This window comes from Hakea prostrata, chromosome 10 (assembly GCF_041222555.1).
Source record: "Hakea prostrata isolate BN-2017 chromosome 10, UWA_Hpros_2, whole genome shotgun sequence".
NCBI classification, from domain to species: domain Eukaryota; kingdom Viridiplantae; phylum Streptophyta; class Magnoliopsida; order Proteales; family Proteaceae; genus Hakea; species Hakea prostrata.
In genome coordinates, this window is record NC_142609.1 from 13008819 (window position 1) to 13035620 (window position 26802).

The following is a 26802-nucleotide window of genomic DNA, read 5'->3' on the forward strand; positions in this document are numbered from 1 at the left end:
TATTAGTGAAAGGAAAGACCCAAAGGGATTTCTAAACTTGTTATGACTGTTTCATAAGCCAAAGATAGCTTTCCAAGTAGGTAAGAGCATAATCTATTTCTTAGATGATAAGCAATTTGAGGATAAGGTTGTGACCCCAAATATTCTCCATCTTTTTCCCCTTATTTTGGTAAGAAAAGTCCCTTCCAAGATAGAAAAAAAGCAAGGAAGGTCCAAGAATTCCCAACTACTTGGCCAACAACATTATATTGGAATAAAGTGTAACTTTGGGTTCAATTAATTTGTCATTCAAAAATTGATTAGTATCTGTTGTTTTCAGATTTTCATTTGTTACTAGACCATTGTTACGAGACCTAGAAGTTTCACTTTCAACATTGTATTCCGGTCATGAGTTGAAATTATCATCTGTTGAAACGTTGTTGAGGAATCTGCAAATGCACTTGAACGCTTGCTCTTACAATACTTCTTGAGAGCTGAAACGTACCAAAGGTACTTCCTTTAAGGTATTTAGACACCCTGCAGATTTGTGCAATACGGGTTCTACAGTGTCTTCACCCAAGATCAGTCAGCCCAACCTTTAAGGTTGCACCCCAAAAAGGTTACTTAAGGTGTATCAAGTAATGTTCACTACTTGACAGAACAACAACAGGGAGAGAGAGAAAGAAAGAGGAGGAGGAAAATCAATGTTCAGAATGAACACAAAAATGGGTTTATATAGAGCCCCATAGGCTGTGGGTGAAAGGGTAAGGTCACCTCTCTTTGTGAGGTTACCTTTCAGCTCAACTCCCTTCAGGAAGGTACCTATCCAGCTGACCTCCCTACAGGAGAGTGCCTCACTAATGGCATCTCCACGTATTCACCCAGCAGTAGGCTTTCCAGAATAGGGCCCATGACAAAATGGGCCTGCCTTTCAGATCAAAGCCCACAACCCCAAGTCATTATATATAATCATGGTAGGGTCTCAACAGGATTCAGGCTCTGTTCGTGTCGCACAAATTAATAATACATGGGCCCTTACTATATATAAATCATATAATCAAATCCTCTCAACCCGATGTGGGACTAAATAAAACCATGGATAAAAGACATGATTAAAATATATATATTTATATAAAATAACATTAATAAGTTTTAAACATATTTACAACATCATCGAGAGAAAACACGTATTCATGTTTCCTAAAAATTGATTCATTTACCATATAATAAGATTGTATCATATTAAATAATTTTTTCTGTTCATTGGAATCAGAAGAGTCATTGTAATGCTTCTCTTCCAATAATCTAGAATTTCCTTTTGGTAGGGAAAGTCATCTTCTTCTTCAAAGTTAGTCTCTATAGAATTATCAGTTGTTTCTGATAATGCATGCATACATAAGAAACTACTAGAAGATACATGAGTTTTTTCCTTAGGCATCAACTTCTATCTTCTATTCTAAGTTTTCAATCATTTCACAAATATATGCAAACTAATACATAGAGAGGTATTGTGCAATGCAAGTAATGTTCTTGTTCATTATGAAACTCAAACTCTAAGTTGGGTGGCTAAAACCAGTTCTTCCGAAGATAACTCTCCGTCGTTAAAATATTTTCTTTGAAAATATAACCTATAACCAAATGTTGTTATATCAAAAGCAGGGTTAGTAACTGCAGGTTTTTTTTTTGGTTTTGTGATCAGATCTGTAAGTAACCATTCTTTTGGTAACTTAAGATCCATCCATTGCATCAGTTGAGGTTGTATGGCCGATTCATAAGGTTTGGGTTCAAATATTTCTCCAATATTCTCTCTCTTGGTTGTAAGGAAGTCTGGTGTTGAATTTGTCAATTCATGTAAACATTTTCATGTGATAGCCAGATTATGACTATCGAGTTTCATCCCCATGTCTTGTATCCTGATTTGAATAACTACAAAATCACAGATGTTGGGGTCAGACATAGAAAAAAAGCACTTGGGATTTAGTTTGAACAGTATGTCCTCTTACCATATTTGATTCCATTCCTCCAAAATAAGCATTTAATGATATCCTTTTTCAGCAATTTTTTGATAAACACTGCTGCTAAGATTAGTTTATTGTTTTTTTTAATTTTTTTTTTTTTGGGTTAAATTATCAAGCGCTTAACTTGATTTTTATTAGATAATTGGATTTCAACTACAGTATATTCAATGGCTTGTGCAGTTGTGTTACCATAGCCTGGTCAAAGAATCAAAATCTCTACTTAGATGGTACTTTGTATATTTCATCATAAGCTGAGTTTCTATTTTTATGTTTCTCATCAGAGAAAGCATTTGTGTTGAACCTGATGTCATATCTTCTCTTACCAGGTCGAAAAGAACTATTTTCTCAAATTCATTTGTTGGAACCATTGTACAAAATTCGATCGAAACGAAACCATGTTAAACTGAGAAATTTCCCTCAACTGGGTTGAAACCTGGTTCGGCCCGGCTAGACCAGTCGGTTCATTAGAAAAAATTTGAGGGAAACCTACAAAATTTCATGAAAACCTAAAAAAATTTTCCTAAAGTTTCGTGGTTTTTCAAATTTTTTTTTTCTTCTTTCATGTTTCTCCAAATACCATGACCAATACCCTCCCCTCCCCCCCCCCCCAAAATCAGGATTTCCCTATTCAAATTGTGTATTCCCTCATACTAATTATCTCAAGCATGTTGATGACCAAACTTATAAACCTGCAGTTGTCAATTACTTCAGCAACCATAAGCATAACATGTCAATGGATGTCTATGTTTGTTGGAGGAGAGGGTTTTACACACACAGCATTGCTCGGCTCATGGGATAGATCTACCGAGATACTCCTCTTGGCACTGAATTGTACTTTTTCTTTTATTGTCAATTACTTTATATTTTATACTTAGAAGTTATATATTGAATGTTATGTATTTAAATAGTTAATTTTATAGTGTACTTCACGAACAACTCTACGTTGATATTATGTACATTGGATGGCATATCTACATTGATTTTTTTTAGCAAATTGCATGTATCAATTTGTTCTTTATACTCTAATTAGTTTAAATACAAAGTCTCACCCCAAAATACTCTCTAAAACTTGTTGAAACTTGATGTCGAAACTTGCACGAAAAAGTCTCACGTTTACTCGAAATTTTTCAAGTTTCCACTTAAGTTTCTCATTTTTATTTGATTGAAACTTGAATTTCACTCGAATTTTTTTTTATGGTTGGAACTTCTTGTAAGGGTTCACAATAATGGAGGATGACATGTACCCTTGAGTTTACCCTGTTGAGCATAAGCACAAACTCAAGTTTCAGAGTCAGATATGTTAGACAGATTAACTTATTGCTAAGTACATAGAAGGTAGAAGGCAACCCCTAGACAAGCTCCACCCCAGAAAAAGAAAATTATAACAAAAAATGTAGGGGTTTCCATACATAAGAGGGCATTTCCTCCTATTCAGTATCCCAAACAGATGGAGATCTACAAACTCATTGGCTATATCCCTAGTTTATTAAGCTTTAAAATTAATAAATCAAAACCGAAAAGATTAACAAGACATTCTAAAAGAATATTATGGATAGTCGATTTAATATGGTGTATGCAACCTCAATATGTAGTGATGGTTGTAGCCAAATAGGTGAAGCTACTTGGGAGCAGTGCAATTATTGTACAACATAGTGTAGTCCACAGTTCAGATCAAAACTTGTGGTTGAGACGAAATACCGACCACTCATTTGGTAATTAAAGTTTACCCCCAAAAAATCATTAACGCGAAATGAAGTGAAACGAGTGATCGAGATTTTGTGTCGATCACAAGTTTCGATATGGACCGTAGGTTGCATGATGTTGCGCAATTATTGCACACCATTTAAGCAATTTCACAAATAGATATTTGTCATCGCTTCTAGGCATAATGACATTCGCTTCCTACCATATTTAGATAAAAACTTGTGAGAAGTGCTTAGGAATTTTTTTAATTTCTTGGGGATAATTTGGTTATTCATGGTAAAATATTATTTAAGCAAAAAAATTTATCATTAAATTTGAAATTTGATAATTATTTTCAAAAATAAGATCCATTTAAGTAAAACTACTTTAACAGAATCTTATTGAACAAATTAATTTTTTTAAATATGACCATCTGGGAAAATTTTCCTAATAAAAAGTAGAAAAATAAATCCCAAAATCGGATAATTAATAATTCAAATTCATTGCTACCACCAGGATCGACTAGTATTATTTTTTACCACTGCTTCTGAAGCATAACTGTCTCAGATTTGAACTGACTCTTTTTCTCACAATTCTTGGGGTCCTCCAAGTCAAAGGCAATCAAAAGTCATCAATAGTTAACTAAAACAACAAATAATCAATCAATATTTCACTAAACAACCTCTTTTTACTGCCGCCGGAAAATGAAGAGGGAGTGGGAGCTCCCCACAATCCTCAACAACGCCTCATCAGAAGCTTACAAAACAAAAAGCAGCAATGAAATCCTTCAACTTGGTTCATCAACAGTCAGCTATTAGCCTCATAACATTTACTAGGGTGAGACCCAAAAACACACCTTTGCTAAATATAAATAGTTGAAAGGTGCTGTTATCATGAGGCGATCACCGCCCGCAGGAACATGGTTATAAACAAGCGATTCCAGAAGAATAACACCGGAAAAGCGTCTTCACGGGTATTGTTCTATTACTTCCTGAAGCAAATAGGAAAAGAATGCAGCAAAATAGGAAAAATACCCCAAAACAGTTTTTCAGTTATGTGCATGTTTTTAGAAATTCCAATACATATGTGTGCACACAGTACAAAATCAATGCTGGCCAACAAGAAATGGTATGGTCCTATATGTTCACCTGATCAGCATACCACTCGGAGAACCCTTCTTCAAGGGCCTCTCGCATCCATGCATGCCTGCAACTCTCAACAGCTTCTGGAATGGTTAGCCATTTTCTCTCACGAGTGCTCTGCTCTGGCCAAAATTCCAGCTCCTCCTTGACATGTAGAGCAAACATCGCAGCTTTACACAAACCCTCTGGGCTGAACTCATCTTGCAGAGTTTTGCTTTTGAAATGGTAATGCCCTAGTAACTCCTGAGATAAAAAGAAAAAGAATAAAGCTTAGGTAGGTACGATCTACATACATGAGGAAAGATAAAGTAGAAAGATAAATCAACATTAAACCTAACAATAAAATCTGTTGGAATTATATCAATTTAGTGAAACAACGGAACCAGAAACCTTTTGCTTCAGGGACTAAGACAAGCTGAGGCTGTACTAAGGGCATGAGCCTCAAGTACAACGATTGTAGGCCCAATGACCAGGATAAAAGATCCAACCCAACAGTTTATGGGGGCCTGGAAGCCTATATGGGAACTATTGTCCTTCAAAATCCACTATGATGAGTTGACAAAGTTACACATTTGAGACTAGAGGAACAAATTATCTGTTCCCTTCATCTAAGACTAATGGCCCTCCAGGATAACCCCATCAAACACCTACTTATGCCTCCAAGAGTGGAAGTACAAAATGTTGTGTCTCCATAAGAAAAAAATACCACACTTTGGATAATATTAATTGCAAAATGCGTTGTGCAGGTAAGCTAAGGCACCAGAAGTGTTTGTAAACCACTTGTCTAGGAAGCTAAGTTCTTCCAGCAAAATAATCATCCGTTTATTAGTCGGCAATCATACGGGTACAGAAAAGATCAATCAATTAATGACCAACAATATTCTTTAACTAACAGCAGACATTAAAACATAAAAATGTATTTTTCAGCCAGAAGAAATAACAGAAGATCCTAAATAGACAACCTATACTGCAGGCTGCAGAATGACCTGCTATGGTGGACTTTCAAAGAAGGGGAATTAGAAGAATTGGAAGAGAGGATGGGAGGGGTATAGACTAGGAAAGAAAATCTCACAATCAAATAACAATCAGCTTATCTGTCAATTCATTCTGTTCCATCTGAAATTGCATCCTAATACAAGATATTAAAAGGAAATAAGACACAAATCTTAATTGAAACATGAAACTCAAAAACAAGGTTCAGCTTGTAGGGAAAAGTTCCATTCAACCAAAATTCCGGTCCATACCACCATATCTTGGTTTCTGGCCTGGTTGAAACCGGCCTCGAAACCAAGATTCAAATCCTTGTAGTGGCAACTGCTAATTTACTGTTGAAATTTGGTCATGAAAAGAACCTTCCGAGTTTATACTTCATTTCAGCCAACGTGGAAGAGTTATTATCATTAATTTGACCGTATTACTAGGTTTGTCAGTAAAGGGGGGATGAAAGCCAACCCAAGTACTCAACACCAAGTTTTGTCACTCAATTCTTGTTCTCGCCATTTTGTCTGTGAAACCACTCAATGCAGTTTCAGACATGTAGAGTCGGCGATCGTTACTAAAAAACTAGGTTTAATTTAACCTAATAACTATCGTCAAGAATAACATCGCTACCCAAAACGCATATTCAAGTAATCGTTCCCAAGACTCAGTCAGATTAAACCAAAGCTCAAAGAGTACTTTCTTGAAGCATGTTCTTACTCTACGATGTTAATTTTCTCTCCATATTCTATCTCTTTTCTTTACCTATTTTTTTCCGTATCTTGTCGGAAAGGAAACCCAGTAAGTGAAACTGGTTTCCAGGTAAACACAGTGTTTTCAATCTATTCCTGTTGCAAAACACCAACTTGGTTTTAGCCAGTTAAGATTTAAACCAGACAACCTCTGCAGATCCGATATAAATAAACTGATTTCGAGATTTATTTTCCAGTGGGAGTGGTGAAGGAGGTTTGGATCATAAAGACCCCCTTCATTTCCTGCACAGACAACCAATCCTCCAACCCTTCATTTTCCAGTAGGAATGCTTGTTTTGGGATTTGAAGATGGGTGAAGAGAGTATTTCTTCACCCCCTCTCTTAAAAGTGAGATTTTAAAGAAGGAATAGTGTTTAGGGAAGAATAGTTGATGTAACCCCAAAGAATGGGCCAATAACCAGGATCCGGTAAAGGAAATCAGCAAGCATTTAGGGTTTCTACAAAAACTGCTATTATTAACATAATGTGGATTGGGGTTGTTGAGGCGTGTAGGGAAGGGGTAATAGGTCCAGCTAGGTTTAATGAAATACAAACTTGGACCTTGCTGTTTCAGGTTCAAGCTTGAACTCCAGAAGTCCTACGGTTTGGGAAAATTAGGATTTCTAAATTCTAGGGTTTCTAAGGGTGGCTAGAATTAGGACTTGGATCGAAGGTTAAGGAGGGGTAGGGGATGTTAAATCCAAAACAGAATAGGATTCAAGCAAGGAGATGGAGAGATCTACACTGGGAGATTAAGATAATTAGGGTCTTGGGAAATTAGGGCCGCAAAGGAATTAGGGTCAAGGTTTCTTAGGGTTTTGCGGGATGAAGAGGCTGCTCCTAAGGATCGAGTGTTAGTGAAGGGGAGGGGGTGAAGAGTCCAAAAGGGGGTAGGATTTGGTGGAGCGGGTGGGGAACTAGAGGGTTAGGGATTTGGGGAAGAAAAGGGTTGCTACAGGGATGAGGGCGGGGTTTTAGAGATGTTGGAGATGAGGGAGGATATGGAAGAATGGGGAAATGGCTCATTTACTGGCTGTTGAATGTCATGAATAGAAGATTCTGGAAGAAGAAATATCATGCAAGCTGCAGCAGGGTTTCCTTTCACCTGGAAGCCCCAAAGAACCTCAATCACACTCTCCCATAGCTGCAACTCTTCTCAAAATTTTATTCATCAACATAAACTGATTTAGTTACATGCCTGAGGCTTTATGTATAGCCTACGATGAATGACTTAGACTTGGACTCAAATTTGAACCAAAACAAAGGACTTCTACTTTAGTTAAGGCTCCTACTCCAACAACGACTCAACTTAGAAAGGGAAACAAACTAGGAATTCTGCTTCAAGAGAACTCCAAACTAAATACAACTGCAATTTCAAAGAACTTCCATTCCAAGAAGAAATCCTATTTAAGATAAGCCTTAAAACAAGGATTGGGGTCCCAATGAGACTCTGATTCTAATAAAGACCAAATAGGGCTGGATTAGAGTACCCAAAATGACCAACATGCACCTATCAACAACAACAACAACAACAACAAGCCTTTTTCCAACTAAATGGGGGTGACCATACTAGATATAAGGCTTACGCTATGCATATCCTTTCTGACAACTTTTCTTAGGGTTATCTTAGGTCTGCACCTAGCTCTTCTAATTCCTTCAATCTGGATTAAATCACTTCTCCATATAGGGGCATTTACAGTTTCCATTGAACATAGTCGTACCACCTCAAACGACTTTCTTGTAGCTTAGCACTTATCAGAGCTACTCCCAAACCAGCTCTAATATGATAAATCCTTATCTTATCCTTCCTAGTTTTGCCACTCATCCATTTTAGCATTCTCATGTATGTTACACTAAATTTATTTATATGATGCTTCTTAACAGCCCAACACTCTACACCATACGTCATAACTGGCCGAACAATAGTCCTATAAAATTTTCCTTTGAGCTTTAAAGGCATACATCAATCATACAAGACCCTGGATGCATCTCTCATGGTACCAAATCTCGCTCTCGAAGGCAATCTTGCCCTTGAGAAAAAACAAGATTTCGCTCGAGTTCGCAAGATCTCTCTCATGATTTGGTATTTTTTTCCTAGCCAACTCAAATGAACTCAAGGGCGCATCTTGAAGGGTTTCAAGGGTTAGGTTAGGCTCAAAGTTGGCATCTAGCCTATTTTAGGCCTTTTCAACACACTAGTGGCCTTAGATTTGTGAGAAAACAAGCCTAAGTATCTGAGTTTGAAACCGAAATGCTACAGAAATGAACATGCAAGGTTATAAAACATGAAATACAGAACCATTAGAACATTAAATGAAAAGCAAGTGATAAGATACATCAAATAACTTAAATACCTTCCATCCATATGAGTACAATAGAACATCACACTCTCGACTTTCGAGAATACAATAATACAACCATCATAAGTTAAATATAAATCATAAGTTCATCACAAGAGTGTTGGGTGTGGCTCATGCTTCACATTTTGTTGCCGATAACCTTCCTCCTGGCAAAAAATGAACTTGAGAAGTTGTCGGCGAATTGGGAAGCAAGAGGAGGCGCCACAAGTCGAGATCTCGACCTGTCTTGCTCAAGATAGGGAACTTAAACAGGCTGAGTGGGTTGAGATCATGGTATGAGATCTCGGCAAGATCTCAGCAAGATCTCTCTCTTTTAAGAAGGCGAGACGAGATCAAGGGCGAGATTCCCACATCTCGCTTGAGATCTCGCCATATCTCTCCAGATCTCACCCCATATCTCCCTGTAACTCTCAATTTTCGCCCGATTTTTTGCGGATTTCAGCTAAATTTTCACTGATTACTACCCTTAGCACATCTACAACACCAAAGAAAGATCAATCATTCTATGCTTGTCTTATAGACTGGTATAGAACTTCTATTTGTTGTATAATTTTATTATTCTATTCTCAAGAGTCAAGATTGTGATACTCATATGGATGGAATTTTGATTACATTTAAGTTATCTGATATATTTAATACACTTGTTTTCATTTATATGCCTCAAAGGTTCTATAATACATGTTGTATAACCTTGTCACACTTAGGATAAACTTAGAACTCATACTTAGGGTTGTTTTCTCACAAATCCAAGGCCACCAATGTGTTCAAGGCTTAAATTAGGCTAACTACTAAGTTTGAGCCCAATCTAAACCCTAAAATCCACCAAGATGGGCCATCAAGCTGGCCCCAAAAAAAATCATATCTCGACCAAGATCTCGCCAACTCGGTCGAGATCTCAGTATTTGAAAGGGGCAAGATCTTGAACCTTAGTTGAAATTTCAGTCAATCTTGATCGAATTATTACATTTCGAGGGTCTTGTCAGAGATTTTATCTCGAGATCGCATTCCATGGCAACTCTCCACTTCCACCCTATTTTAATTCTTTAAGAAACATCATCCTCTATATCATGTTTTTTATTTATGATTGAGCCAAGGAACCTAAAATAACTACTTTAAGGAATCTCCTTTTCACCAAGTTTCACCACCTCATCATTCGCCCCCATCATGACCAAAGGTACAAACTAGACATGTTGTCTTCATTCTACTTTGTTGAAGCCTTTTGATTCAAAGTTGCTCTCCATAATTCTAACTTGGTATTAATCCCCACTTGTGTCTCATTTATCAACAAGATATCATTAGCAAAAAGCATATACCAAGAGACCTCATCTTGAATGTCTTTGGTTAATTCAACCATTATAAGCACAAATAAATATGGGCTTGAAGTTAATCCTTGATGTAGCCCAACCAAGATTAGGAATTCACCACATTGTCCCCCCACCGTTCTTACACTTCTCACTGAACCATCATACATATCTTTAATTATGTCCACATATTTACTAGCAATATTTCTTTTCTTTAGTATTTGCTATGTTAACGCTCTAGGGACACCTCGATGCTAGGCACCAACAAAGCACATTGACACCTAGGCAATGCCTCGACAACTATTACCAACCATAGAAAAAGAACTCCTAACCTAATCATGTTCTTCAATCACCCTAAAAGAATAGTCTGGAACATGGTTCAAAAACTCAGTCTCGAAGGCTAACTCAATGGTCCAAATTACCGAGTTGGATTGGTGCGATCTCAATGGGTTGGGCACTTCTAATAACCAACTTGATATGCCTCTCAATAGGTTTTTTATGGTGATTGGTGCATGTATTTGGAACCTGCAATATAGCCTATTTTGGATATTTTGAACATGCCTTCCATAAGTTGTAAACACCAGGGTTCGAGAACTCATCTCAACTTGCCATCTCGACCATGTAGATATTCTCATAATCTTGAGATCGCAGAGATGGTGTTTTTTCTTCCTGATTTCAGGTCAAATGGGCACTATTGGTTTTGACACATTCAAAATGGAAAGAAGAATAATTTAGTGATATGAGTTTCCTGGTTAGCAATTAAAGTCAAACCCTCATTGTAATTTGTAAACACGTAATACTCTCCACATGCATTGAAACTTTGAATGATATGAGAGATAATTGACAAGTAAATTAGGCACTAATTGACAACTAAAATATAGACTAAGGACTTGGAAGTGTCTACTACAAAGTACAAACTTGTCTCAGTAATAACTAAATCAGTATTATATATTACCAAACTTTCAACTACCAAGTACAATGAACAGCAATGCATAAACATGCCATAGAAAATTAGTAAGTCATAGACTACCATCCTACTACCTTAGTCTTCCCTAACCTATACTCTCAATGGTTGAATAAAATTTAAATAAAATAATAATAATAATAATAATAATAATAATAATAAAATAAAAACCCTCGAGGAATAGACAAAATCAACACTCAAAACCGAACCTCTCTCTCTCCCTTGAACCTCCCCCACGAACAACCCACCTTATGCTCCTAGACTCTCCTGAACCTCTAGCTTGTGATTTAATCCCTTTTGAGCACACTCTTGACTCTCCGCTCTCCCCTCCTACGCATGATCTTGATCGCGTTGAGTGTAGAAGAAGTCATCGTCCTATTAAAGGGCACAACCCGTTCGGTGAAGACTTCCTAGTTGATCTCAAGTCCTTCAAGAGAAAGAAGAAAAAGAAAAATTCTGCAAAATAGTTTCTTTTAGCCTCTGTTCGGCCCATTTTCTTTGGGTCCTGTCCCAATTTGCTTTGTCCATGCTCTTTAGCTTTGCGAATTTTCAGGCTTGATGTATGTGTGTTTGTTCTTTTAATATATTATTTATTCATCCAAAAAAAAAACACTCTTGTAGTATAATCTTGTAAGGATGAGCAAAATAAGGCCAAAAAAAAGAAGAAAAAAAAAACTTCCTCTTTCTAGAAACCAAAACAGAAACATTTGAGCCCTTTCTGTTGAAACAGCAAGGTTTGAGCTATAGCTTATTTATAAAGGCATGTGCCCAAAATGTCGAAATCCCTGTTGACAATTTGAGATCTCAATCGAGATATGACATTTTCATGTTGTATGCTGTCTCATCTCAACTAAGTAGAGAGAGATTTAAAAAATCTTAAAGTGTTCTTGGACTATGGTAAATGGCTAAATTCTACAACAATGTATCCAAGTCTAAAATACCCTATTCGACACATAATTTAGTAATTGAAAGTAATCAAAGCATATGACTGATGTAAAACAAGTTCAGTAACCATCAGAAATGGGAAAACGTACAAGTTGTGAGCCTTAACATACTTTCACTCGAAGTTTCAATCCAACTTGAGTCATTTGACTTGACTCACTTATAAATAAAATATTAGTGTTGAAATGTGTTACACATGACATTCCAATGCACAAATAACAAAAAAGTAAAATACATCAGTTACCACTACATTTTCAAACAGGCTATTCTTTGAATGTACCAAGTGGTTCACTTCTTAGTTGAGTTGCTTAAGTCTTATCTATTTTTCTTACAGATGTAGCACCAATCAAGTAGCAATGCAGTTAAACAGCTGCTCTGGTGAATTTTCCATACAAAATTAAGCTAAACTCCAAGTTCTAGAAGTTGCAACAGCCAAAAACACAAAGAGTAGTGACACCAATGAGATCCCATTGGTCTTGGTCAAGTTGGGGACATTTTTATACGCTGGGCAAAATCAAAATCTCAGTTAGTTTGGGGTCGTTTTTAGGTTTCACAATTCTCTCCAGTCTCACGCTATACCGAGATCTCAATCTTGGCGAGTACTCATAATATGGTGCCATCCATTCTGACCAGTCAAACCCTCGGGTATCCCATTTCATATCTTTCCTGATACCCTAACCTGAAATTCAAAAACCTTGCTGCTGATCCTAAAAAGTCACAGGTTTGTGAATGGTTAAAGTAGCCTTCAAGGGAAGACTACTTACAGCCTAGGCCAAAGCCTACCAGCAAATCCTAACCCTATTTTGACTTAATGGAACCACCTGTTCAGATCATACCCTGCTCATTGGCACCTAGTCTGATTATTTAACCCTAGGACTACATTAATAATAGAGCATGGCATTCACCACCCTACCACCACCCCCCGCCCCCCTGCAAATCTGTTTTCCTTTTTCTGAGGGAAAATCTGTCTTCACAGCTTTAAGAACGAGTGAATTTCTTCCAGTTTATGGGTGAACAGCATCTACAACTCTTCTTACATGGTGCAGCCTTCCTTGGAGCCCCATGATCTTCCTACATTTCCAATCAAGAATCACAATGGACAGATGTCACCGATCAACTCCCAAGCATCACTATAGTACCAAGTTCAAAGTGATAACAGTGATCAGAATGAGAGGACAGAGAAAAAGTGTGTAATGCTTATCTCCCCCATAATTACAAACTTTCATATAACATATTGAACTACATCAATACACCCATACGAACATAAGAGGACCTAGAAAAGTAAAAAAAAAAAGGCAAAAGTGAAAGCTAATAATAAAGTACCTTAAGTATCTCATAACATAAAACTCTAACAGGAAACCTCACTCCCTCCATATAATAGCATTAAAATTAAATAAAGGGAAAATATCACACAAAAAACTTAACTAATCAAAAAGAAACTAGACATATAGTGATCAGGAAAACTAAAAGAATCATAGGAAATGAATAAATAAATAAGAAACACAATATTTAGAATAACCATATACACTCTGCTACACTGTTATAGTTATACATGGCACAAGAACGGTTTGCATATCACATTCTTATTAGGACTAAGAAATGGGAGCAACAAAATGCTTATGTACTAGTGGAAAACTTGTCAATATCCAGAAATTTTTAAAAATGAGTAACAAATTGAGATGCCAATTTTTCACCTTTAGCTCCCCTCTAACACCAGCTTCTTCGTAAGCTTCCCGTACAGCCGCTTCTTCAACAGTCTCATCATTCTCCCACCCACCCTGAAAAGAGAAAACATTAAAGTCCTAACTGAAATTTTCTCTCACATACTCAAACATAAATTAAATAGCTTATTCTCTATTTTGTAAAGTCCCAGGGGATAGGATATGGCAACAAAAACAAAGAAGTATATAATTATTTGTACTGTGTCCATTTAGGGGCTCATAAATACTTTCAAGAAAAGGTAGGTAATCTGTAGTAATAAAAGCACTTAATACCTTAATGCATAGTCAAAGATATCATTCAAAATCTGGATATTTTGGCCAGGCCAAAACAACATGCTATGTAAAAAGGCCAAAACCCAATACTTCAAAATTTTCCATCTAAAATGCATTGTTTCATTGATATTTCAGTTACTTCATTCATTTCAGCATTTTACACCCCAAAATCGCCAAATAAACTCAACACAATTACAATGGTTGGCAAAATTTTGGTTTGGCGAAAATGACCTTCCAGAACAAGACTAATACTGTGATTCATTAATAAGAAAATTTTGCACCCAAATTTAGCTCCCAGAATTGTGATAATGGCATATAAGAATGAGGAAAAATAAAAATATGCAAATTATTAAGAAAAGAAACACAACTCACTGTGTTTAATAGATCATGAATACCTTTTTTCTCCTCTCCCGTATTTGCCATAATACCTCACAATCTATTCATAAAGATATTATGTTGGTTGATACAATATATTTTGCAAATAAGGTGATGCAGATCTAGCACCCAATTCACCTATTTTCCAATGAAATCAACCTAGGCTTGATAGATATGAGTGTTGGCCTGCGTTTAATATGTTTGTGAGGTCATGAGCCTATTCTATGGGCCCTAAAGTTCAGCCCTAACCTAATTACGAAAATAATTTAATTAATTGCTTTAATTAATGTAAATTCTCCCTAACTTAAGTTATAAGGGCAGAATAGTCTTTTCTTTGTTTTATTTCAGTTACTTTCTATTTTCCTAGTTTCTATTAGTTTCTAAGCCCTAATTTCAGTAGGACTCCATAACCACCATCCCCCCAGCCCCCCACCCCCCAAATGAATTAGATCAGAGAGAGAACAATTCTGATTATCGAGCAACAAAGCTTCCCATTCGAGCACTGTATGTATTTTTAGTACTGATTCAGTCAATTAATTGGATATTCAAGTAGTAACAGGTTGGATTCTGTCAATAAGTTCTAAGAATCAATCCTAGGAAGGTTCTAACTGAAATTCAGCTCAGATCTTTGAAGTGGGTGTTGGGACAGCCTTCAACCACCATCAACAGCAGCATTCCAGCTTCATCCAGGCTCCATTCAAGGTCCAAGCACTATTGGAAGCCCTCACAATCCCCTTCCTCTCCCTCTTCTTTTTCCATTTTCTTGAATTTTTGGACTTCTCTAGAGACCTAAAATTTCAAGGGCAGATCTATGCCAATCAAACCGTCAAATCTATCCAAACTTTAAGAACCTCATCCCCCCTACCCTATTGACCTTATTCCCAATTTCAGCCCTAACGGACCAACCAAAGCTTAGATCTGTCTTGTTTGTCACCCTATTTTCCCTCCAAAATCAAGAAACCCAATATATCAAAGCACCGATCCAAAATCACTCAAACTTGAAGTGATTACTCCTAAGGAACAAAAAATAAATTCCTTTTCAAGTTTTATCTCATTCCCCCAAATTTTCATCCCATCTCAAATCTACCCGATATCAAGGAATTTATCAACCTCCAATGAATGGGCTGAAATATTCCTTCATACCCTGAATATCCTTCTACGTTAACCATCAATAACCCATCATACAAACCAAACCCAACCCAGGAATTAGAACACAATTATTAGGAACTAATTGGGAAACGACCACCTATACACCCTAAGGGCCTGAAAGTCAAGTCTAGCTCTATTCAATCAAGGCAGGATCATAAGGGTTTTGCACCACCCTATTAAGTGAATTATATTGGATATTAGGCATCGGAATCCTCACAAAAGAAGGGAACAAAAAATAAATACTTTACATGACATGCGAGAAGCTTGTGTTACATAACCCTAAAAGGTTGAGATTTTCACACCAAAAATTGATCAATTTTATTTATTTCATCACAAAAATACACATGGTTGCATTGTAATTTTTGCAATGAGTTTAACGATAGATTTAGCTGAAATGCCAATGCCAAATGAATGAAAAAAAAGGCATTTAATAAGATTATCTTGGCTAATCAACCTGTTTGATATGAGATTATGAGCACATGGAAAACACTGAATGAATGGAGGATAAGCATCATGGTTCCGATTCACAAAAATAAAGGTGATACTGAAAACTACAACAACTATCAAGGAATAAAACTAAGGAGTAATACTATGAAATTATGTTATGAGGTCATAGAAACCCACTTGATAGAAGAAACTATTTTAACGGAGAATCAATTTGGTTTAAGCCAGGAAACTCCACAAGGAAGCTATTCGCATAATTAGGAGACTTATGGAAAGGATTATAAATCGTGAGAATGACCTCCATTGGTCTTTATTAACTTGAACAACCCACAACAATCCCAAGCAAGTAACTAGAGAAGAGAAATATGTGGACAAATTTACAGATATGCATGATAGCAAGGAAGAAAATTCGACCGCTTGCAAGGCCGAAATTTCAATGTTTTAGTTAAAATTTTAGTCAAAACTGGACACTTTTGTCTAGAAATTGGAACTTCAATTTCGGGTCTCATATGGACTCAAAATGATTGGGATTCTTGCATACTACCTATTTCAAGCATAATAAATACAATGGAACTACTATTTTGCCAAAAAAGAAAAACCATTGAAAATTTATCATTAAAGTATACTAACAAATGACTGGTTCCGACAAGTACAAACTGTATTGTATATAGGCATAGAATCATCAGCATACATGAATTGATTGGTAGAATGATTACATATACAACAAGTCAACAAAATAAAATGACCAACTAGATCAAGCGATGGTGTCTCACATATATTAAGTTGAAGCCTATACATCATATATACATAAAATAAAAATACATAATTTTAGAAAATAATTATTAAAATCAAAAAATGAAAAAATGGTAGCAAATAATAAAAAGATAAGTTTAACAAAACACAATCATAGATCACAATCCTAGGCTAAACATATATTAATTTCAAGGCAATACAAGATCATTTTAAGGCATGAACAAAACAAAAATAAAAAAAGGGGAAGTTTGGAACTGTTGAGTATGGCTCATGCTTCACATTCTATTGTTGTCAGAGTTTTCTTTGTAGCTGTTGTGGCTTACGAGGTGTTTGGAGGCAAAAAATGAGCAAAAGAGGTGTTTGAAGGCAAAGGAGTCGTGGAAATTAGGTGAAAATAGGATAGAAGTCAACCAAAACTAAGGAAAAACAAGTTGGAATGTTGAAATGGTCAAAATTTCAGTCGAAACCTCTGAAATGGTCGAAATCTCCAAAATTTCGATCAAAATTTTTCCAAAATAATTGGAATTTCGTTTCGTTTTTGAAAAATGCAGACATTTCGACCGAAATTAAATTTTCTTCTATGCATGATAGTGCTATGACAAGTTTTAGAACACTAGGGGCTAAGTAGTGAATTCTCGATTTCAAAGGGTTACATAAAGCATCAACTTTAAGTCCTTATTTATTTGTGTTTATCATGAATAAGTTAACCAAAGACATTCAAGATGAGGTTCCTTGGTGATGTAGAAGCTAGTATCAAACCAGTTTTCACTGGGACAACTGAGCCAAGTCAAATCAGCCCAGCTGGTCTTCCAAAAGGACCAAAAAGAAGCCAAAACAATGTTCATGTGAACATTAATGTGAACAGTGTCACAACCCTTTCTTAGCCATAAAGGAATATTAATTATAAACTTTGTGGGATCCAAGAGCATATAGTTCAAAATTTGACCGGAACTTGCGAAATTTCGACCAAACATTTTGGATTTTCAGAAGACCGAAACAAAAGTAAGGGGTACTGAAATGGAATCACCTGTTTTGACCAAAATTTCAAAAATTTTGGTGCTAGCTGGTTCGACCCAAATGGACCACTTCACTTAAATTTAGAGTTTTTGATTTGAAGAAAAAACCAACTGGAACCTATTTCTTTACCCTAATTTTCCCCTTTGATTTCAAATTTGTGAGCCCATTTCAGGTGATTTGAAGCCATTTCCTTCCCTCCTTTGGTGATTTTGACAGTTCTTGGTGGCCATTTCAGCATATTTCAAGGTTTTTTGCAAGGTAACCAAAATCTTTCCAAATTTTTTATTCAAGCATGTGACCAATTATAAAGCTTAGATCCAAATCTTTTTAATTATAGTATTTTTTTTTTGGGGGGGGGGGAATATTAGGCAAGCAAAATATTCTCAGCCCATCGTTTCTATATTTTATATAACTTGGAAGGCAAGTAATAGCACTTTATAAATACGTAATAAACTATTCTCAGCTCACAAGTTTGTGAAATTGATTAATGAATCTTTGCTTTGTGTTATTTTCTTTCCTTACATGATAAGAAGGGCGAGGACCTTGCTGTTGAGAACTAAAGGACCTAGGGTTGAGGAACCTAGCTGAGAGAGCTAAACCACATTTATCCCCTTACTTTCTATCTAACCTATTTCTTATATTCTTCTCTTATTCGAGACCAACTTAATTTCAAGACTAGCATAAGCTATTATCAACCAGCTGAGCCTTCAAACCATTCCACTTTCATAACTACGAGTGCTCTAGAGTGTCCAAATAATGTAAGTCTTAGATCAAGGATGACTTGGCACCAACTAAACCCACAAATCAGAAAATTCCAAACTAAAAGAGAATTAGAATTCTAAGGGGTATGGCCTAATCAGATTGCAGAGAGTAGATCAAAGATTTGAATGACGGTCAGCAATAGTTCATACAGCAACAACTTCAATGCAAGCTTGAACAAGAGAAGAAAAGAAAAAGGGGATAAATGTGGTTCAGCTCTCTCAACTAGTTCCTCCACCCCCTGTATTTAACTCCCAACAACGAGGTCCTCACCCTTCAGATGACTCAGAGGAAGAGACGAGAAAATATCATAAAGCAAAGCTTCATTAAACAATTTCATAAATCTGTGGGCTGAGAAACAGCCTATTACGCATTTAGAGAGTGCTATTACTTGCTCTCCATGTTACATAAAAATATTTACTAGCCAATCTAATATTTTCAGCAAAAAAAAAAAAAAAAAAACACCTAATGTAATTAAAAAAAATTAGGATCTAGGCTTTATAATCAGCTACATGCTTGAATGCTAAAGTAGTAACTAACTTTTAGAAACTAAGGAACACTTCAAATAGAAACTAAATAAAAACTAAAAAGTCTTCACTCTTCAGTCTTCATAAAAGATCTTCACATAATCTACTCTTGGGCCCCACAAAATCTTTTATTAATATTCCTTCAAGGCCAAGAAAGGGCTGTGACATTGTTCACATCACTGTTTGTGTAAACAGTGTTTTGGCCTCTTTTTGGTCCTTTTAGAAGATCAGTTGGGCTGATTTGACTTGGCCCAGTTGTCCCAATGATATTACTTTGAATTCAAACCAGGTTCTACATCACTTGGTGTATGTTTTTTGTTGAAGATATTGTTTGGTAGATGACACACAAAACAAGGATTAAAATTAAGTTAGAGATATGCAGTTCAACTTTGGAATCAAAAGGCTTTAAGCTAAATATTAGATGAAGCATCTATTTTGGTTACACTTGGACAGGTAATAAAGTATAAAACTGGAAGAGAGATAGATAGAAATCATGGAAATTATATTACATATCTTGGCTCAACATAAATAAAGTGATATAAAGGATGATGTTTCATAAAGAATTAAAATAGGTTGGGTGATGTGGAAAGGCGCACCCGACATTTTGTGTGATCAACAATGTTTCATGGAAGTTAAAATGGTATAAGGGGCAATGTTTCAGTATGCAACTAGCTATGATGCATGGTGCAGAATGTTGGCCAATTAGGAAGCATCATATAGATGAACTCAGAGTACTGGAAACGAGGACTTGAGATAAATGAGTGGAAAAACTATGAAGTAAAGGAATGAAAAGCTACGAGAAAGTAATTTGAGGCAGCCTGGCCTGTTCCAAAGGCCTACGAATGCTTATATATTAGTAGTGATTTAAATCCTAATTAAAAGAACCACAAGAGCTAGGGGAAAACCTAAAACAACCTTCAGGAGAAATGGTGAGAGAAAACATGCACATGGAACTAAATATTGGGTTGAAACCTAATAAAATTTTGCAAAAGTGAGATGGATGACTCTGTGCCCTAAAAACTCCTTGTTTCCGACTTTCGACCGATTTCAACGATATTTTAGATATTTTGATAATTTTGCCCAATAAATACCTAATCTTCACCAAATTTAATCAATCTCAACCCACCCGATTTTTGTCAATTTTGACAGACTGATAATTTTAGTTCTGAACAACCCATTTCAAGTTTTACCAAAAGTATCCCTAATTTTAACCGAATGCCACCAAAATTTTGATTTCTGACTAGTTGAATCATGGTCAGCATCAAAATCTTTAACCTTGGACAAGCATAATTTGGGCCTTGTAACAAGTACGACCTCAAATAGAGCTGATTAGAAGGCAAGGATTCAAGCAGCTAACAACATTTAGTTGGGATCATGGTTGTCAAGGCAGCAAGGCGACCAAAGCAATTGGGGCTACACTTAAGCGATTAGGTGACAAAGCAGCGCCTAAGCGGACATAAGGCGACCCAAGCAAATGGCTCAAATTTTCTCAATACAACTACTTTTAAATTATTTTCATCATAAGCTAAACAAATATTCAAGAATCACATTCATCCAAAGAAAAGGGGAAAAAAGGCATTCAAGAATCATAATTGTGAAAGATTATCCAAAAAAGAACACAAAAATAAGTTCATCTCATCAAGCATCATAAACTATGACTATCAACTATATCAACTTATAAGTATGAAAATCAAAGTGGTAATTTTACATTTTTACTTACCTTTATAATAGTGTGATGCCAAATAAGTGTCTTATCCGTTTAATGATTCATTAATTCCCAATTCCGAAATGACTAACTATTAAACTCGTATACAACTTTGTAGAATAAAATATGGATTGAAAAAAATCAAGAAAAAATTATCATTATGTACAAAATATCAAAAGAGTGGTCGATTTGGTGTCTAGGCGGCAACAAGGCGCACAAGGCAACAAAGCGGTAACTATTACGCAAAAAAGCGGCTGAAAAATTGCATGTCGACAAAGCAGTGGCAAATAAGGCATTGAAAAACCGCCTAGGCAGACGCTGTGAAAACTATGGTTGGGATAAGGCAAGACTGGAAAGGAAGGGGATAGTGAATCTCCCGCCAAGAGGCCAAGGTAGCTTGCTAACTCTCAGCTGCTTGTTAGAAGGAAGTGCAGCTTGATTGGCGGGGGAAATCAACAGGAAGGAAATAAGCTCCTATAAACCTCCAATTCTATTTCCTTCTTTGGCAAGGATTGGTGGGAGATGTGATTGGAATTCATCTTTTCTTTGTTTGTATCATCGAGACACCCGAAGGGCCAGGCATATGTACCCGGCTAGACTTGACCCATTCAAATCAAAATTGAGTTATTCGTTGTTAGTTTAGTTAAAACTCATTTTCATGAAAATAATATCAACATGAAACCTAGTACAAGCTAGGTCTTTGTAAATATTACCAATGTAAAACTAGCATAGGCCATAACAAGAGAACTAGTTTCTTCCCAAGTGGTGTCTACCAGCTAAACATCGGTCCCAACCATGGCACCAGATAGGTCAATACAACAAAAGCTCACAAATATTTGGTTTCGACAAAATTGCATGCAATGATCAACTAAAACTTTAAAGTTTTGGTCAACATTTCGTATTGTTTGGTATTTCAGTTTTGAGGCACCAAATTGGGCACTCATTAGATTTAAATATAGCTCAAGATGGAGTGCTGTTTCAACCCACTTATATTTATTTTAACTGAAGCCTATGAGTCACTTTGTTTGGAGTTTTAGGCAATTCCACTTGCATCACTTGATGGAACAAAGTGGTCAAAGCCTCAATAATGCAGCTATAACAAAAAGTATGGTACATCTGAGATATATTTCTTGAGATATTGACACAGATCCAGCATTCAATTGGACTTTTTTCCTTGAAATCAACCTAGGGTTGATAAATATAAGTGTTGGGCCTTTGTCCAGCTTTATGTGGTCATGAGCCCATCCTATGGGTCTAAAAGTTGGGTGTCTAAGTAAGAAAATACTTCAATTAATTGGTTTGATGGTTGACAAATATAGATGTTGGGCCTTTGGCCAGCTTTATGTGGTCATGAACCCATTCTATGGGGTCTAAAAGTTGAGAGTCCTTCCAGTCGAATTCCGCCAATCAGTCTCATTCAGCTTCTGGCTCTCAAAGGCAATGGGGTGTCCCGGTTCCCCTAAAAAGACTAGGATCAGGTTTGAACCACCGGTGACCGAAGCAGCACCCTTTGGGAGATGGTTTCTTGATCCGATCTCTCACTTGAAGAAAAATGTCTACGCTAAGTAAGAAAATAGTTTAATTAATTAGTTTGATTATGTAAATGCCGCGCAACTTAAGTTTTAAGGGTCGAATAGTCTAAAACACAAGTTTATGAAGGAGTCCAAGGTCTACTAGGTTTTTAAGTTTAATTTCTTTTAGGAGTTTTTTTACCCTGAATCTGTTAAGAATTGTAGGGTTGATTATTCACATATTTACACCCCTAGAGGGAAGAATGAAGTATTGATTAATTGTTACACGAAATTCCTCAGCCTTGCTGTCCAGAAAAATTGTCTCTTTACTATTCTCAGTTCGTATAGTGTTCTCAGCCTTGATAAAGAATCCTTGTGAAATCACACAAGGATCCATACTTGGTTCTGGATTTCAACTTACACAGGTCATTCCATCCCCTCCACAGTTCAAGCCAAGGCACCCCAATCCAAATAAGCAGCCAAAACTCCCATCCCCCATCTTCTATTACATTCTTTTTACTTACTTGAATATCCTAGTATCTTGGACTTCGCAAGACCCCCAATCCAAGGTCAGATCCTCACCAATCTGATCATAGATATGTCCCCAAATTTAGCGACTTCATCCCCCAAAACCTTAGTTCTAAATGGGCCAATTTCAAGATACAAAATTTTTCTTGAGCTTTTGTACTCCCTACAACCCTAAAACCAAGAACTCCATGTCTGCCAATTTAGCCATACAAGCCCAACCAAACTTGGACGATCATATCCTATATGGTTATCTGTGTGCCCTCCAAGTTCAGCCTATTTTGACACCTATAGATCCTATTCCCCATCTCTATCACCCCATTGGCAAATTCTCCCTAGCAGCTTGTATTAACACCCCCATTGTTTACAGATTACATAAATCGCCACATAATCATAACATCGGATACCAAATGCAATTATGCATCCTAGGAACCCGGGTTTCATATTTTCAACCCATAAATCAAAGTTCCTAGAAACACTTTCTTGGACCACTTTGAGTTGCTTTCCTCAAAAGACTTGGTTAACAGGCTCTCATTCATTTGAGGCTACATCCAATTCATAGTTAAGAGTATACCCTTTTCCCCTAAAGTTAATTTTTGTAAACACAATATAAATGTGTAGCTTCCAGGCTTCAATATTTTATATTAATATTTCACTTCCTATATTAGCTTAGGTTTCTATTTTGGTTACTTTCTATTTTAGTTAACTTTCTAATTTTCTTATTACATGGTTGACAAGTAACCCTCCCTAGGTTAGTTTCTTTTCTAATAGATTTGGGAGATTCTATGCAATATGTAACTCTCTGTAACCATGGTTTGAGATTTGTGAGATCCCAAACAAGATCTTGCTATTTTGAGATAGCAAGTCAAGATCTCATGTGAGATCTTCTTTGTAGTAAATGTTGACTGAGATCTCGGTCCACTAACTCCACTCAACCACTTTAAATGCCATCTCCTGAGCGAGACAAGTCGCGATCTTAACCTGTCTCGCTCTCTCTTGCTTCCCAACTAATCAAGACCTTCCAAACCTCCATTTTTTGACTAATTTTTTGTCAGACTGACAGCAGACCTTGACCTGCAGCAAGGTTTAGCACACCCACATCAAGAAAGGAAGATCAAATAAGGCCATTTGAAGAAGTTCTTCAACCAAGGCCACACAAAATATTCATGGGCCCAAGCCCAAACTACAAAGGAAATCCGAAGGCCCAAATCATATAAGGCCTCTATAGAATGTGAAGCATGAGCCACCCAATACTTCTATTATGGAAGTATGATTTATATTGAACTTATGTTGATTGTATTAATATACTCTCGAAAGTCAAGAATGTGATGTTGTATCGTACTCATATGGATGGAATTCTATTGCTATTTAAGTTATTTTATGTATCTTATCACTAGTTTTTCATTTATATATGTCCTAATGGTTTTATATTTCATGTTTTATAACATTGCATGTTCATTAGCATTTCGGTTTCAAATTTAGGATCGAGTTAGAACTCATACTTAGGATTATCTTCTCACAAATCTAAGGCCACCAGTGTGTTTAGAAGGCCAAGAATAGGCTAAATACCAACTTTGAGCCCAACCTGAAACCCCCCAAGATGGGCTCTCGAGTTCACTCGAGTTGGCCAGGAAAAAATATTAGATCTCGAGCGAGATCTCTTTTTTTGGGGGGCGAGATGGGTGTCAAGAGCAAGATGTCGAACCATGGTTGAACCACAGTTTAGGAAAATTCCTCACCTAAGATTGGATTTTATATTATAAATTAAGTACCAGGGGAGAGCATGCCCACACCATAGAAAAAAATTCGAGGGAAACTCAAGTTTTAACCAGGTGAAAATGGAAAACCTAGGTGGGAAATTGGGAAATTTCAAGAAAGCTTAGGACTTTTTCATGCAAGTTTCGACATCAAATTTCAATAGGTTTTAGGGACTATTTTAGGGTGGGACTCTACATTAAAGCTAATTAGAGTATAAAGAAAACATTGGCACATGCATTTTGCTAACAAAGTCAACACAGATATGTCATTCAAAGTACATAACATCAACGTAGAATTGTCCAAGAAGTACACTATAAACTCAACTACTTAAGTACATAACATTCAATATATAATTTCCAACTTCAAAACATCAAATACAAAGTAACTAACAATAAAAGGAACGTACAACTCAGTGCCAAGAGGAGTGTTTCGGAGGATTCATTCTGTGAGTTGAGTAGTACTATGACTATAGCATCCTCTTCTCCAACCAAAGAACATAGACATCCCTGACATTTTATGCCTATGGTTGTTAAGGTAATCGACAACTGCAACTTTATAAGTCTGGTCATCAACATGCCTAAGACAACCAGTCTAAGGGAATTCGCAATTTGGATAGGGAAGTCCTGATGGAGGGGGTATTTGTCGTGGTATTTGGGAAAATATGAAAAAAAAAACAAAAAAAAAATTAAAAATTGGGAAAGCTACAAAACTTGCAGGAAAACGTCATAAGTTTCCACGAAATTTGGGATTTTTTTTTTCTCATGAACCAGCTAGTCCAGCTTGGTTGAACTAGGTTTCGACAAGTTTCAACAGGTTTTGAGGTTTCGACAAGTTTCAACAGGTTTTGAGGTTTCGACAGTTTCAATCGAAACCTGGGATTTTTTCGATCTCCTAGTTTTCCGTTTCGAGGTTCCCAAAATGCAAAATTTCGCAAGTTTAGGCGAATTTTATTCTATGACCCACACATGCAAGCTCTCTCCCTCCTTCTCTTCTTCTTCTTCAGTCTTTTTCTATTTTTCTTCTTCTTTCTGAATTTCCTTTCAGTCCCAAGGCTGATTACAGGGACTGAAATCCTAACATTTTATATGATAAATATCATAAACTTAGCTATGACATCACGGAGTTCATTTTAATTTTCTAGTTCTAGAATAAGTGGGTAAACACCAGTTACTCTGTGCCAAACAAACACTTTGAAGTCTCGTTTATTTGACAATCTGAAAGTTTCATTGGTCATCTGCTTAATTAAATTCTCCATGAAGTTTCAGGCCAAATATCACCATTCGACCACAAAAATGTGCAAAGTTTCGACTGTCAGTGCTTTCGCTAATTCTTCACTTCCTAGTTCCTATCAATCTCAAAATAAGCTCTTGAACCCTGGTCCAAAGTGATTATAGTTAAATGTTCCAAGTTGGGTCCACCACCTCTTGAAGATGAGTTAAACTTTAAAGAAGAATTGGCTAAGTTGTTAGAGGCGACCAGGATTAATGGGGGACAGAATAGAGTAGAAAGAAGAATAAAGAAGTAAAGGGGAAAAAAGGAGAATTTTAGAAGAATTAGTCTTGAAGAAGGGGAAGAGAGAGAAGAACACTCATAAGAAAAAACGAAGAAGAAGAAGAGAGGAGAGAAGGGGGGGCTGCTACAAACGCACAAAGCTCAAGCTTCAATTCATTTTTTTCTATTCCATCTCAATAAGCTGATTACAAGTATTTAAATAACAAAACAAACATACTTAATACGAAAACAACTATAATAGGACTCTTGGTAATTTAAAACTAACAAAAGATTAATCCTACTAGGACTCTTAGGAATTCGCTACAGTAGTATGAACAGTAACCTAGATGATAATTTCATATTTGGTGGGCCCCAAGTCCAGCTTGCATGGAAATAGATTCAAATTTGGTGGGCCCAAACTTCAACTTGCAAGGAGATAAAATAGGAACTGTTTTTTGTGGGAGTTCTAGAGATAATTTAGAATTTTGTAATTTATTATTGGGATAATCATGTAATCAAAGTTTTTATTCGGGTAACATATTTAGGATAAGTTTTAGTTAGTTTTAAATTCCTAAGAATCCTACTAGGATCAGTCTTTTGTTAGTTTTAAATTACCAAGAGTCCTATTATAGTTGTTTTCATATTAAGTATGTTTGTTTTGTTATTTAAATTTAA

At 36.3% G+C, this 26802-nt stretch overlaps 1 protein-coding gene across 2 annotated transcripts in view; it reads right to left on the reverse strand.

Annotated features, from left to right (window-relative positions):
- Positions 1 to 3426: 3426 nt before the first annotated feature.
- The window catches only part of NUDT16 (nudix hydrolase homolog 16), a 32311-nt gene continuing 8935 nt past the window's right edge, over positions 3427 to 26802 (reverse strand). Inside the window, exons 3-5 of one of the 2 annotated variants that reach the window (XM_089136904.1) lie at positions 13814 to 13897; positions 4829 to 5065; positions 3427 to 4661 (exon numbers count right to left, since the gene is read on the reverse strand). In XM_089136904.1, coding sequence (XP_088993030.1) covers positions 4572 to 4661; positions 4829 to 5065; positions 13814 to 13897 — 411 coding nt within the window. In that variant the 3' untranslated portion in view covers positions 3427 to 4571. Of the gene's footprint in view, positions 5066 to 13813; positions 13898 to 26802 lie in introns of both variants that reach the window. The other variant, XM_089136903.1, reaches the window with a different exon arrangement.